The sequence below is a fragment of the Pelobates fuscus genome, chromosome 2 (genome assembly GCF_036172605.1).
Source record: "Pelobates fuscus isolate aPelFus1 chromosome 2, aPelFus1.pri, whole genome shotgun sequence".
Lineage (NCBI taxonomy): Eukaryota > Metazoa > Chordata > Amphibia > Anura > Pelobatidae > Pelobates > Pelobates fuscus.
In genome coordinates, this window is record NC_086318.1 from 128,881,933 (window position 1) to 128,896,001 (window position 14,069).

The 14,069-nt window shown below is 43.0% G+C and overlaps 1 protein-coding gene across 1 annotated transcript in view; it reads left to right on the forward strand.

The window, feature by feature from the left end:
• NAALADL2 (N-acetylated alpha-linked acidic dipeptidase like 2) overlaps positions 1-14,069 on the forward strand; it is a 711,495-nt gene that overhangs the window by 583,573 nt on the left and 113,853 nt on the right. Inside the window, exon 11 of the mRNA XM_063442690.1 lies at positions 6,092-6,190. Within this exon, the coding sequence (XP_063298760.1) occupies positions 6,092-6,190 (99 nt within the window). The remainder of the gene's footprint in view (positions 1-6,091; positions 6,191-14,069) is intronic.

Genomic DNA, 14,069 nt, shown 5'->3' on the forward strand with positions numbered 1-14,069 from the left:
CTACTTTTTGTAGCCATTCGCGTATGGTTGGGGGATTTGGTTGTTTCCATAAGGCTGGTATAAGCTGTTTTGCAGCTGTTATAAGGTGTAGTAGTAGGGCAGTTGTGTGTTTTGGTAAGCCTTGTGGAGTTAGAAGGAATAGGTATGTGTCTGGGTCCAGAGGGATGGATATCTTAAGTATGGCGTGGATCATGCCTGAAATGCGTGTCCAGAATTTTTGGATCTCTGTGCATGTCCACCAAATATGTGTGGTGGTGCCTACAGCTGAATGGCAACGCCAACATTGTTTGGAGGTTGTGGGAAATAGGGAGTGTAGTTTCGAAGGGGTGTAGTGCCACCTCACTATTCTTTTATAGTTACTTTCCTGTATTGTTGCATTATTTGAGGATTTGTGGATTTGCTGGAATTTTTTTTTCCATTTGTCAGGCGGTATTTCTATATTCAACTCCTTTTCCCAGGTGGTGGCGAAGGTTGGCCTTTGTTGGGGTCTCGTGGATAGAATCAGGGAATACATCATCGAGATGAGTTTTGTCTTTATGGATTGGAGGGAGCAGTATTTTTCGAAATTAGTTTGTTCTCGGCTAGTGCTGTGGGCTAGGGGCCCCGATTAGATAAAGTGCGTTAGCTGCCTGTATTGGTATAGTTGTATTGCCGTGGGGGAATCTATGAATGCTTGTATAGGTTTAATTGTTCACGACCCTATGGTTTCCACGGTGTCCCCCAAGGCAAGATATGGTGTCTTATGGAAGGACTGAAACGATTTGCCTTCTACTCCTGGTTGAAATAAGGGGTTGTGAGTGAGCGGGTAGAGTGGTGACGAGTATGGTGATACCAGTTCGTGAGTGCGTAGAGTTGCCCACATGCGGAGGGTTGGGGTGATTGTGGGATGTGGGTTATTTAGCAATAGTACCTGCCCTGACTTGTGCCATTATATCGTGTAGATAGGTGCTCTAAAAAAGGTGTCCTATAGATTTACCCATTGTTTCTTGGATTGTGGGTGTGACCAGTCGTATATTCTGGTTAGCAGTATTGCTTTATGGTATGTATCGACATCTGGTAATCCCAAGCAGCCTCTGTCCCTCGGTTTTGTGAGGAGTGTGTATGATAGTCGTGCAGTTTTGTAAGCCCAGATGTATGTAGTAAGTGTTTTATGAACTGTCGTGAACCAGGACTTGGGAATTGTTATGGGGAGCACCTGTAGCATGTAAAGGATTCTGGGTAGGATGTTCATCTTAAGGATGTTCATCCTGCAAAACCACCCAAAATTAGGCTTATTCATGTGGTGAGATCAGTCGCTATGGCTTTTAATAAGTCAGGAAAGTTGCTCTCGAATAGTTGGAGAAGGTCCCTGGTGATGTGGATCCCTAAATATTTTATACTGTGCATGGTCCATGTGAATTGGTGTTCTCGTTGCAGCGCATCTTTCTCCTGTGATTGAATGTGTATTGGGAGGATCTCGCATTTGCTTAGATTTGCCTTAAAATTGGAGCGTATACCATAGGTAGTCATTTCTGACATTAGGTGGGGTATTGAGGTCACTGGGTTTGATAATGTGAAAAGCACGTCGTCAGCAAATACCGCTATTTTATGTTCCTCGGTCCCCGCAAGAATGCCCCTAATTCTTAGAGTTGTCCCGGATCCCCTGTAGGAAAGGTTCTAAGACAAGTACAAAGAGGTGGGGAGAGGGGGCAGCCTTGTCTGGTGCCGTATGTTGCAGCGTATGTAGCATTAGGGTCCAGTCTACCCTGTCGAATGCTTTTTCGGCATCTATTGACAGGAGTAGACTGGGACACCCAGCTCGTGTGGCATGGTGTATGAGATTTAAGAACTTGGTGGTGTTGTGTTTGGCTTCTCTGCCCGGTACAAAGCCGGATTGGTCTGCGTGTACTAATCCTGGGAGTAGAGGATGTAATCTGTTGGTTAAGATTTTTGTGAAAATTTTGAGGTCAATGTTTATTAGTGAAATTGGCCTTTAGCTACCGCATTGAGTAAAGTCTTTGCCTGATTTAGGTAGGAGGGTGAGTGTTGCATTGAGGGCCTGGGGTGGGAGAGTATCTGAGTGTAATAGTGAGTTGAAGGCTTTTACGAAATGGGGTATGAGTGTCGTCGCAAAGTTCTTGTAATATTTTGCGGTGAACCCATCGGGTCCTGGGCTTTTCCCTTGTGGCAAATGTTTAATTACGTCCATACATTCCTCTGTAGAGATGGGATGTTCTAGGGAGTCTTTTAAATTGTTTGGGAGAGAATAACGTATTCTCTTCTCTAAAAATGTCCTTATGTCCTGCGTCTGGGGATTTGTGTGTCTAAGGTTATATAAGACTGAGTAATAGTCATGAAAGGCGTTCGATATGTCTGTCATTGAATGTGAGAGTTTCCCTTCTTTATTGCATATAGCTGTGTGTTCTCTCTGTTTTTTTAGGGCATGGGCTATGAGTTTTCCACATTTTCCCCCTTGAGCATAGAAGAGGCTTCTTGTTTTAGCTAAGGCATACTTGGTACGGACGTTGAGGATGGAGTTCAGTTCCGTCCTTCTCTCTAATAGTTGCGAGTAAATAGAGAGGGAGGGATCTTGTTTGTGTGTTTCTTCTAATGTTCTAATTTCTTTGGTTAGTTTGGTAGCCTGTGCTTCTCGGCGTTTTTTTGTGTTTAGATGCTATTTGGATGATTGTTCCCCTAATGGTGCTTTTGTGGGCTTCCCATACTATAGGGCATGAAGTTTCTTGTTTTGTGCTTTGATCAAAATATTGAGTCAGCCCTTCCCTGATTTGTGTTTGCATCTCCGGGTTGTTCAATAGGGTGTCATTTAATTTCCATTGTGATCTATTGGGATGTAACGATGGAATGGTGATGGTCATTGATATCGGGGAATGATCGGACCAGGTGATCGTAGCATATTCACATGTTTGGACGAGGTTTAAGAACCTATGGGGGATGAGAAACATGTCGATTCTGGAATAGGTGCCTGAGGAATGGGAGTAGTATGAGTAGTCTCGTTTTGCTGGGTTGGTGATTCGCCAAATGTCATATAATTGGTATGAGTCTGATAGTGTGTGTTCTCGATGAGGCTTGATACGTTTGGGCCTGTGAGGTGAAGTCTAGTATCCCGTCTAGGGAGATGTTGAAGTCCCCTCCTAAGATCAACAGGCCCTCCTTGAAGTGTTCGAGCTTGCGTAGCATTTTGCGTAGGGCGGGGGTTTCTTTCCTATTGGGGAGATAAATGTTTACAAAGGTGACGGTGGTCTGTTCTATCCGTCCTTTAAGAAATAGAAATCTACCATTGTCATCTGTGAGCTGATCTATGTATGTGAATGGAAGGTGGGAAGATATGAGAATCGCTACCCCTCTCGATTTGGTTTTAGCATAGTTGCTAAATTAGCCTTTGGTGTAGGTTCTAGATTTAAGCGAGGGGGCAGAGTCCTTGCGAAAGTGCGTCTCCTGTTTAAATACCACATTGGCCTTATGTCTATGATAGTCTGAGAGTGCCATGTGTTGTTTTTCTGCTGTATTTAGACCCCTAGCATTATGTGAGGTGATGGTTATAGCGGCCCTTGCTCCAGGTATGCTCATGTCTGGGGTGTTATTGGAGTCATTCGGTAGGTGTTCAGATTCCATTGTGTAGTGAACCTTTTGTAACACGAGATATCGTATGCACTGTTCTAGACACTTATATATAAGATCGTTTGGTACAAATATACAAATTCACATAAACAATGGTATTGTTAACAAACAATTAACTATTTACAATTCGTCAGTTCTAATCTTGATTCGTTAGATGAATACCTTTAATAACTGTAGATAGTTGCTTGTGTGCAACTATTGTATCTGGTGTCGGCCTCTGAGATGTCCCTGAGTCTGCAGGAGGCCAATGTGTTGTGACACCGTTAGTAATGGTGAGTGGGGCTACGTGCGATTAATTTGAAAGTGGTGCTGGCTTTGTTGTGTGATTGTTGTGTATTATATTGTGAGGTATACTGACTAGTACCGTCAGTACCAGTGGATGGTTTGATACTTGTTACGGTGCTCAATAGGAGCTTGTGGGCTGAAAACGTATAGTCATGTACTAGTGTATTGGAGCTTGGTGTTGAGTTTTTGTGTATGGGGATGTGTAGTATGGCTGATGGGAGGTATACGTCTTAACCGTAGTCCCAGATGGTGGAGGAAGTAGTTAACATTGTTATTGTAAGAGAAGGTTTTTTTTTTTTCTCTACCCTGGAGTGGGTTGGCTTTGTAGTTTCCCTGTTTGTGTACCGCAATCTGTAGTTCGGGTGTGGATTACTCTGTCGGTTAATTGTGTGATGTGCGGGTATGGGTTACAACTGCATAATTTTAAATACATTGCTGATCATACGACCTGATGTTAAGAGTCCGACAGGGTGTCCTTGATGTCATATTCGTCATTTTAGGTCTTAGCGAAAGTTCACAAGTCCCATCTAGGTTTACCATTAAGTATTTGTATGTCCAATACATCGGGATCAGCTGAAGGTGCGTGAAGGAGAGTGATGTTTCCTTTCCTTTCCCTTATGCAGGCATTGTTGTCCTGTGAGGGTTCCCCTTAGGTGGTGTGAGAATTTCATATTCCATCTGGGCATGATGTGTTCATGTGGGTTAGTCTTCCATGGCCCCTCTGGGGCGTCTTTCTCTTCGTTGTTGGTGACTGACTGTTCCGTTTCGCTGTTTCTTCGCTGGCGATTGCCATCCCGTACCTTGTGGGGGTTTGTTGCGAGAGCCAGCCGGGTCTGGTGCGTACCAGTCCATAATGGGGTTTTTGTTCAAGTTTAGTGCCCTAACAAATGGGGCTACGTCGTGATGTGTTGCGATCGTGAATGTGGATCCTCTGGTGTTGACAGCAAGGGCAAATGGAAAACCCCACCTGTACCATATATTGCGGATCCTGAGCTGGTCTGTTATGGGTTTTAAGGCTCTTTGTGCTTGCAGGGTGAGCAAGGAGAGGTCTGGGTATATTTGAATTTTTTTGGCCATGATACAGCAGTGGGGTGGAGGTGTTTCTCAGGTTTCTCAGGATGTCTTCTTTGAGTGAGAAGTAATGGATGTGACATATAATGTCTCGAGGTGCTTCGCCTACCCCATTCTTTGGCCTTAGGGATCTGTGCGCCCTGTCAAGAATTATCTGTGTGTCTGGCGGGCGGCCTAGGATCGAGTTAAAGAGGGTAGTTAATTGGTCGTGCAGATTTTCGTTATCCGTCTCCTGGAGCCCCCTTATGCGGAGGTTATTTCTCCGTTCTATGTTATCTAGGTCATCTAGTGACCTTTGCATCATGGAGAGATGTCTGTCATGGATATTTACTGTGGCAGTTAGATCTTGGATCTGTGTTTGGTAAGATCCCCTCTCATCTTCCAGGTCCTGTACCCTGTGGCCTACCTGTTGAATTTCAGAGCTGAGGCCCTCCATTTTGTGTTGGAACGTGGATTCTAATTTCCCCAGCATTTGTGCCAGGTCGGCTTTAGAAGGTAAGTTTCTCAAGATCTCCTTGATATCCACATCAGAGGAGTCTATGGAGCTTTCAGAAGCGGCAGGGATTTGTGGTTGAGAGCCTGTGAGGGCCGCCGCCGCCATATTGGAATCCCCATGTTCAGAAACGCGGTCGGCGTATTCTTGGAACAGACGGGTTACCGAACCCGGTTTACCCGCCGGGGTCTTCCCCGTTGTTGGGTGAGTGGTCGGCTGTTTTTTGTTGTTCCCCATCGTGCATATATTCCTCCGATATCGTCATTTTCAGCCCTTGTAGCTCGGAGCTTACTTAGTGTGCGGCCATTCAGTCCAGTCGCCGGCCACGCCCCTCCTTCAAGTAATATTTTTCTGATTGTTCCACGCAGTATTATTCCACGTGGCAGATATATTGTTGCTTCAGGTTTCATTTTCTTATGTGTGTAAGAGAATTGTGTGAACTGAATGACAAATTGGATTTTGGTATTCATGTAATATAATGCATATAACCTAGGTGAGATTGAGTTTTTTTATAGTTCAGCATTTTCAATCTTTTCCAGCATACTAAATTGTATACTAATGTATTTTTTTTTAATAAACTTTCGATAACATATAAACAGAATTTATTTTATATTTCTATTCAAGGTTCCAGTTCCAAATATTTTCTCAGAAGCACTCTTCATCAAAAAAGATTCAAATCAACAAGTGGATCCTTTATTTCATCTTCATGAGTACATTGCCAAGGTAAAATAAATTTGTCTGTTTTAACTCTAGGCCTTGTGAATGTGATGCAATGAATCAGTGCATACCGGTTTAAATATGAACATTCCCATATTTTTCTCAAGGTAATATGATTTTTCTAATAAAAAAAATATTTTGTAGCACTCTGCACTATTTTGGTTTAAATTTAGAGGAAATTACAATATAGAGATAAATGTAATATGAGTATACTGTGTGTGCTGTTTGTAATTATCTAACATCTAATCGTACTGCTAGGACTTTCAAGCAACATAAAAGCACCTATTTCAAATGACAATTGTAATGTAGTAAAATCATATTGCCATTTTTCCATAGTCCATCATTTGTAGTGATGTCGCGAACATGAAATTTTCCGTTCGCAAACGCGAACTTCCGCAAATGTTCGCGAACGGGCGAACCTAGTGAACCGCCATAGACTTAAATAGCTGGCAAATTTTAAAACCCACAGGGACTCTTTCTGGCCACAATAGTGATGGGCCCCCACCCACCTGAGCCGTGGGTGGGGGCCCTAAACAAGAATAAGGGGGGGACCTAATGTCCACCCCCTGGCCCCCAATCCTGAGCGGTGGGTGGGGGCCCTAAACACAAATTGGGGGGGGACCTAATGTCCACCCCCCTGGCCCCCACCCCTGAGCAGCAGGTGGGGGCCTTAAATACCCATAGGGGGGACCTAATGTCCTCCCCCCGGCCCCCACCCTTGAGCGGTGGGTGGGGGCCCTAAATACCAATAGGGGGAACCTATTGTCCTCCCCCCAGCCCCCACCCCTGAGCGGCGGGTGGGGGCCCTAAACAAGAATAAGGGGGGGACCTAATGTCCTCTCCCCCGGCCCCCACCCCTGAGCGGCGGGTGGGGGCCCTAAATACCAATAGGGGGACCTGATGTCCTCCCCCCAGCCCCCACCCCTGAGTGGCGGTTGGGGGCCCTAAATACCAATGGGGTGGGACCTAATGTCCTCCCCCCGGCCCCCACCCCTGAGCGGCAGGTGGGGGCCCTAAATACCAATGGGGGGGACCTATTGTCCACCTCCCCGGCCCCCACCCCTGAGCGGCGGGTGGGGGCCCTAAATACCAATAGAGAGGGACCTATTGTCCTCCCCCCCAGCCCCCAGAACCTGTAAAAAAAATTACTTACCATTCGATGTTTTCTTTCTTCTAAAATCTTCTTTTTTCAGCCACAAAAAAGGCCAAATCAATATCCATAATAACCGACGCAATAAAAAAGAAAAGAAAAAAAAACGAGCGCAAAAAAGTAATAATCCATCGTCACCGGCGAGGGATCCGCGCAGACTGAGCTCTGCAGGGCGGGGCAAGGCTTATAAAGCCTTGCCCCGCCCTGCAATAAGGCTCAGAGCACTCTGATTGGTGGGTTTAAGCCATCCAATCAGAATGCTCTGACAGGTAAATGAAGAAACTAACAGGTAAGTCTCTACATTTACCTGTCACAGCACTCTGATTGGATGGCTTAAACCCACCAATCAGAGTGTTCTGAGCCTAATTGCAGGGCGGGGCAAGGCTTTATAAGCCTTCCACCGCCCTGCAGAGCTCAGTCTGTGCGGAGCCCTCGCCGGGTGAAGATGGATTTTTTTTTTGCGCTCGTTTTTTTTTTTTTTTTTTTTTTTTTGCGTCGGTTATTATGGATATTTATTTGCCCTTTTTTGGGGCTGAAAAAAGAAGATTTTAGAAGAAAAAAAACATTGAATGGTAAGTTATTTTTTTTAGGGCCCATAGGGGGGCATTTTTTTTAGGGCCCCCACCCGCCGCTCAGGGGTGGTGGCCGGGGGAGGACAATAGGTCCCCCCCTATTGGTATTTAGGGCCCCCACCCACTGCTCAGGGGTGGGGGCCGGGGGGAGGACAATAGGACCCCCCTATTGGTATTTAGGGCCCCCACCCACTGCTCAGGGGTGGGGGCCAGGGGGAGGACAATAGGTCTCCCCTATTAGTATTTAGGGCCCCCACCCGCCGCTCAGGGGTGGGGGCCGGGGGGAGGACAATAGGTCCCCCCTATTGGTATTTAGGGCCCCCACCCGCCGCTCAGGGGTGGGTGCTGGGGGGAGGAAAATAGGTCCCCCCCTATTGGTATTTAGGGCCCCCACCCACCGCTCAGGGGTGGGGGCCGGGGGGAGGACAATAGGTCCCCCCCTATTGGTATTTAGGGCCCCCACCCGCCGCTCAGGGTTGGGGGCCGGGGGGAGGACAATAGATTCCCCCTATTGGTATTTAGGGCCCCCAGCCACCGCTCAGGGGTGTGGGCCGGGGGGGAGGACAATAGGTCCCGCTATTGGTATTTAGGGACCCCACCCGCCGCTCAGGGGTGGGGGCAGGGGGAGGACAATAGGTCCCCCCCTATTGGTATTTAGGGCCCCCACCCGCCGCTCAGGGGTGGGGGCAAGGGGGGAGGACATTAGGTCCCCCAATTTGTGTTTAGGGCCCCCACCCACCGTTCAGGGGTGGGGGCCATGGGGGAGGACAATTGGTCCTCCCCCATTTTTTTTAACTTTAGGCCCCCACCCGCTCAGGGAGGAGGGGAGCCTTTTTTTTTCTTTTTTTTTTAACAGTGAGCAGCCACAGGCTGCTCACTGTTTAATAGACATGCCCCTACTCACGGTATTGCGAGTAGGGACACAATTTACTAATACTAAGTAATTTTTACTTAGTATTAGTAAATTTGGCTGAAAGACCACAAAAAAATATTAATACAAAAAAAAGAATAATGAATGCAGCTTCAGAATTAATTTAAATTTTATGCTGTCTAGGAGGTGGGAGTGTCTGGGAGGGAGGGTCTGCTGCTGATTGGCTGGAATGTGTCTGCTGACTGTGAGGTACAGGGTCAAAGTTTCCTCAATGATGACGAATAGGGGCGGACACGCGATGTTCGCCAGGAACTATTTGCCAGCGAACCATTTGGGACATCACTAATCATTTGTATAATGTTTTGCATCTAAGATACATATTTCTCGCTGTTGTACATTTTGCAGAGTCACCATTCTGGATTAGAGAGTTATTCACACCTAGACGAATGTAGTCCTAAGACTAAAAAGCTCTTCTCAGAGTTTTCAGAACAATCTTTAATTAACTCAAGGAATTAAAATATGCTGTAATATCTATAAAATTTGAAAGCACCTAGAAAATATCTACAAGATGACACATTTAGAAGTAAATAAGTTCTCTCTTGTGTGGGCTAATTCAACTCATGCTTAGAGTACTCCAAAATATAATTTTGTCATTGAATGGTGGATTTATTGCTGATTCTGCCTTACAAATGTTGCAAGCCATACAATGTATTGAAACAGTATTATTATATGTTGACAAATTAGTTACTACAAACTCAAAAACAGAACAATACCACCTATTTAACCTGGTGGTATATTGGTTGTAGTCAGTTCAAGTAGATAAGCATATAAAAACATTCTCTCTATCACAATTCAAGAAGCAATTAGACTTAGTTTGGAAAAGGAGGAGAGTTTAATTTATTCTTTCCCCTTTGGTACTCATACTCGACTTATTTTACTCTCCTACCTACCAAGTAGGCTTCAACAAGGCTTTAGATTTTCTCTGCACTCCTTAGGATATGTGAACTATGCTGATTATTACATGAATAAAGCATGCAGCTGTTTATGAGCACCTTTTCACCTCCCTCTAGTGGCTTCCCTGAGCTGCTTTAATGGGGTATTTAATTTATCGAATTGCCCCAGTAGCACAACATCAGCTCATAGTAATATTACCAGTGCAGGGTGTGACCTCTCTTTTTCATTTTACAAGTGCAGATTTCAATAAAAATCTTACACCTCTGACTGTCAGACAACCGGTTCTTTTACTTCCTGGATTTTTAGCTCAGTAGAGCTAAATTCAGGGTCAGGCAAGTGCCCAGCGCATCTGACTTGCAATGGTCTCTCATTGATCTGCAATGGGAAATCTGTGATTGGACAAACTCATAAAGTCTCAGCTGAGTTAGAAGGAGAGGACTTGCAAATTCTCCAGGCAAGAGATCTGCAAATGCTTCAGGCTGTTTTTAGATATAACTGCAATGAAAAGAAAATGCATGCATGTTTTCACTGGAGTTATATCTACTAAACAGTAATCAGTTATTGCCTTGTATTTGGGCAGTGGAGTGTCAATTTAAGGCATCAATGTACCATAACACAGATTTTGATAGTAATTATATTCACCTTATGAATTTCATGTGTATGTTTGCTATCAGAAAATTCTACCTTGTATTAATAATATGCAGTGTAGGGTGACATGGCCCAGGATGTATATATATATATATATATATATATATATATATATATATATATATAGACCTTAAGTGGAATAATGTCTTACCTGAGGTGGGAGTCTGTAGATTTTTTGCTCACCCTTGTCAATAGACACAGTCCAAGGTGACCAGGTAAGAAGCCACCTGGACTGTGATTTTGTGCACAGGGGCTGTGCAGGAAAGGTGATTCCAATGCAGAACTGACAAGGACAAAAACAGCAGGATAGTCAAGGGATAGCCGAAGTCAAAGGATGCCAGAGGTCATGATAAACTAAGCATAGCCAAAGTCAAGGCATGCTAGAGGTCAGAATAAACAAAGTCAAAAGCTAGGGTCAATATGGAGTATAAGTTCAAGAGACTAGAACACAGAAACTGAACACCTATGCCAGTCAAAGACTTGATAACATTCGTGCTTACATACCCAGCTGATGACTGATAAATCTCAGGTGAAACACAGCAATAGATGAAGTCCAGCCCCCAGTGCTGCAGACAAGCCAGGATGAACGTGACTAGAATAATTCCAAAGTACCCAGGTTCCAATCCCCTGTTGGGTACTCATGGGGCGGCCATGCGTGGCCATCTGTATGGTACAATGAGAACCATGACTGTACCCCCCTTTAAGAATGCCCTCCGGGTGTGAACAGGCTCTTTAGAAAAACAGTACTTCTCATCAATTTCACTATCCCCTGTTGGGTACTCATAGGGCGGCCACGTCTGGCCATCTGTATGGCACAGTGAGAACCATACCAAGTAAATTATTATTTTTATATTATTTATATAGCTCCATCAAATTCCGCAGCGCTTTACAATAGGTGGACGAACAGACATGTAGTTGTAAACAGACAAGTTGGACACAGAGGAACAGAGGGGTCGAGGGCTCTGCTCAATGAGTTTACATACTAGAAGGAGTGGGGTAAAATTACACAAAAAGGTAAGGATAGTATTAGACTAGTGACAGTTGCAGAAGAAGAATCAGTCAGGAGCTATTGACAGTTTAATTGATACGCTTTTATGAAGAAGTGGGTTTTTAACGATTTTTTGAAGGAGAGGAGACTGGGTGAGCATCTAATGGAGGAGGGACTTGAATTGCATTGCAGCCAGTGAGAGAGCCAGTGCATTCAGGCAAAAAAAAAAAACAGCTGACTTTTGGAAAATAAATCAACTTAAGATTACCTAGCTGAGCTTGGTAATTTGCTGTACTATGGGGCTGGGTCGCCCCAAGCATCATGGAAACAGGTTTCCTTCATTTTTAACATGTGCTGAGGCTCCTTGTATTCACAATAAATATACAAAGTGTTGTGTGTTATAAGGCGCTTAGAATAATAAAAATTAAAGTGCTCTCAGTTACAGCAGCTTTCACACAAAAATAGGAACTCTCTATTCCTATTACATCAAATACAAGAAAAACACTATTTAACAAACACGTGCCAAATTAGTGAAGGTGTGTAGCGCTAAAAAGTAGATTACTTACTCCCAAATTATTGGGGATAAAATACTGTGCAAATGGCTGTAGAAGGAAAAAGGGAAAAGTATATAGTGCAACACTGTTAAATTAAAGTGGAAATATATATTCCAAATGGAAGCACTCACGTGGTCTAGAGCCTATTTTGGATTGGCTCTAATCACTTGCACCGTTGTGCACTTAAGGTGGCACACACCATATAGGTCCACGTGAAAGATGTTCCTCAGAAGCATGTAAAACAAAGAGGTAGGGGGGGAGACAGGGAAAATTGCCCTGGTGCAGAAATCCTTAATCAGGTGAGGTATAATGCAAACACATATAGATGGCTTCTCACCTTAAAAAGAGCCTATCACTTGGCTCTAAGTGTATAAATAGATGAGTCCAGTTCTAGGGTGACTCTACCCTTCTTTGAGCAGGATAAATGGTCCACCAATGTGTAGAATCAATAAAATTTATATTTATTCTATCAGTAAAAACTTCTATAAAATAAGTTACAATACATACACAGTGGTGATGAATCCAAATCCAAAACGCGTTTCGACGATTCTATTCGGCTTTTTCAATTGGGCTCTTTGTTTTACATGAGGAACATCTTGAGGAACATCTTTCACGTGGACCTATATGGTGTGTGCCACCTTAAGTGCACAACGGTGCAAGTGATTAGAGCCAATCCAAAATAGGCTCTAGACCACGTGAGTGCTTCCATTTGGAATATATATTTCCACTTTAATTTAACAGTGTTGCACTATATACTTTTCCCTTTTTCCTTCTACAGCCATTTGCACAGTATTTTATCCCCAATAATTTGGGAGTAAGTAATCTACTTTTTAGCGCTACACACCTTCACTAATTTGGCACTTGTTTGTTAAATAGTGTTTTTCTTGTCCTTGTATTCACAACCCACAAAGGTCCAACTTGTAAATTTGCAACAGATATGGATCAGATCTTAAACTTTCAAAAACGCTTCAAAACTTTTCATGAGTGAATTTGACCTGATTTAATTACATATCGGTGAAACAGAAAACAAACAATTAACTAGTTTGTTATATTAATGGCATAAACATTTTATTAAATCTGCAATTGGTAGTAGCACATCTGGATTAGATGAGGAATCTGTTTTTTAATCTTGTGATAACACTGGTATAACCTGCACAATGTTTGGTGTAATTCACATTATAAGCAGTACAGCTTAAGATTCTACGTTTAAAATGTTCCAATGTGTTACTCCTAATCCACACGCTGCAACAATACAGTCATGTTCTCATATTCCTTACTTTCTAGCTCAATGTCTGGCTTGATATCATGGGTAATGTACTCCACAGCAAATGCTATGCCAAAAATTAAATAATTATTACCATGGGAGATGTAAATGAACAAACATAACGGTTTCATGGAATGAAAATAATGATAAATACAATCTATTTATGTTTTAGATATTTTTGGCAAATCATCATGCTCTGATTTAATATTTGATTTGCTGGATTCATATCCTGCAGGACAGCTGTGATCAAAACATCTTGACTTCACAAAGATGAACAATCTGTTCCTTGTAAATGGAGTACTAATGGCAATCTGTTTATAAAAAGAATTTCTTAAAATTACATGTATTTAAGAATTAGATGCTCTTCTATCTATTAACTTGTGTCATCATGGGATTACTAAAACATTGTTGCATGCACTCTAGTACACACACTAAGAGCTGAAGATCTTAGATATATTGTATTTTCATTTTGTTGGGATATGTTTAAAAAACAAAACAAAAAAATAGATATTTTACAAAATACTTTTAGAGAAATCAAACCGTATTTTTGTTGTTATATAGAGCCTTTTTATAGTCACCCCATTGAACATTTCCACATTTAGTTGTATTACAACCTTGAATTAAAAAACATTTTTTAGAGGTTCTGTATCAAAATAGAATACCCCACTCATTTAACAGTGGGAGGGCTGTATGGACCTCCAAATGGTAAACAGAGCATTACATATCGGCATGTGGGCTTTATGAGATTTTGAAGACATGAAATAACATTGATCGTTGTGATATTATCCTAATTTAGTATTTGTTAAAACAACCTTTGAATACAATTCTATTTGTTAATTTGGGGCTAATAGTCTGCATTAATGGTATTTGGTGATGCATGCTGA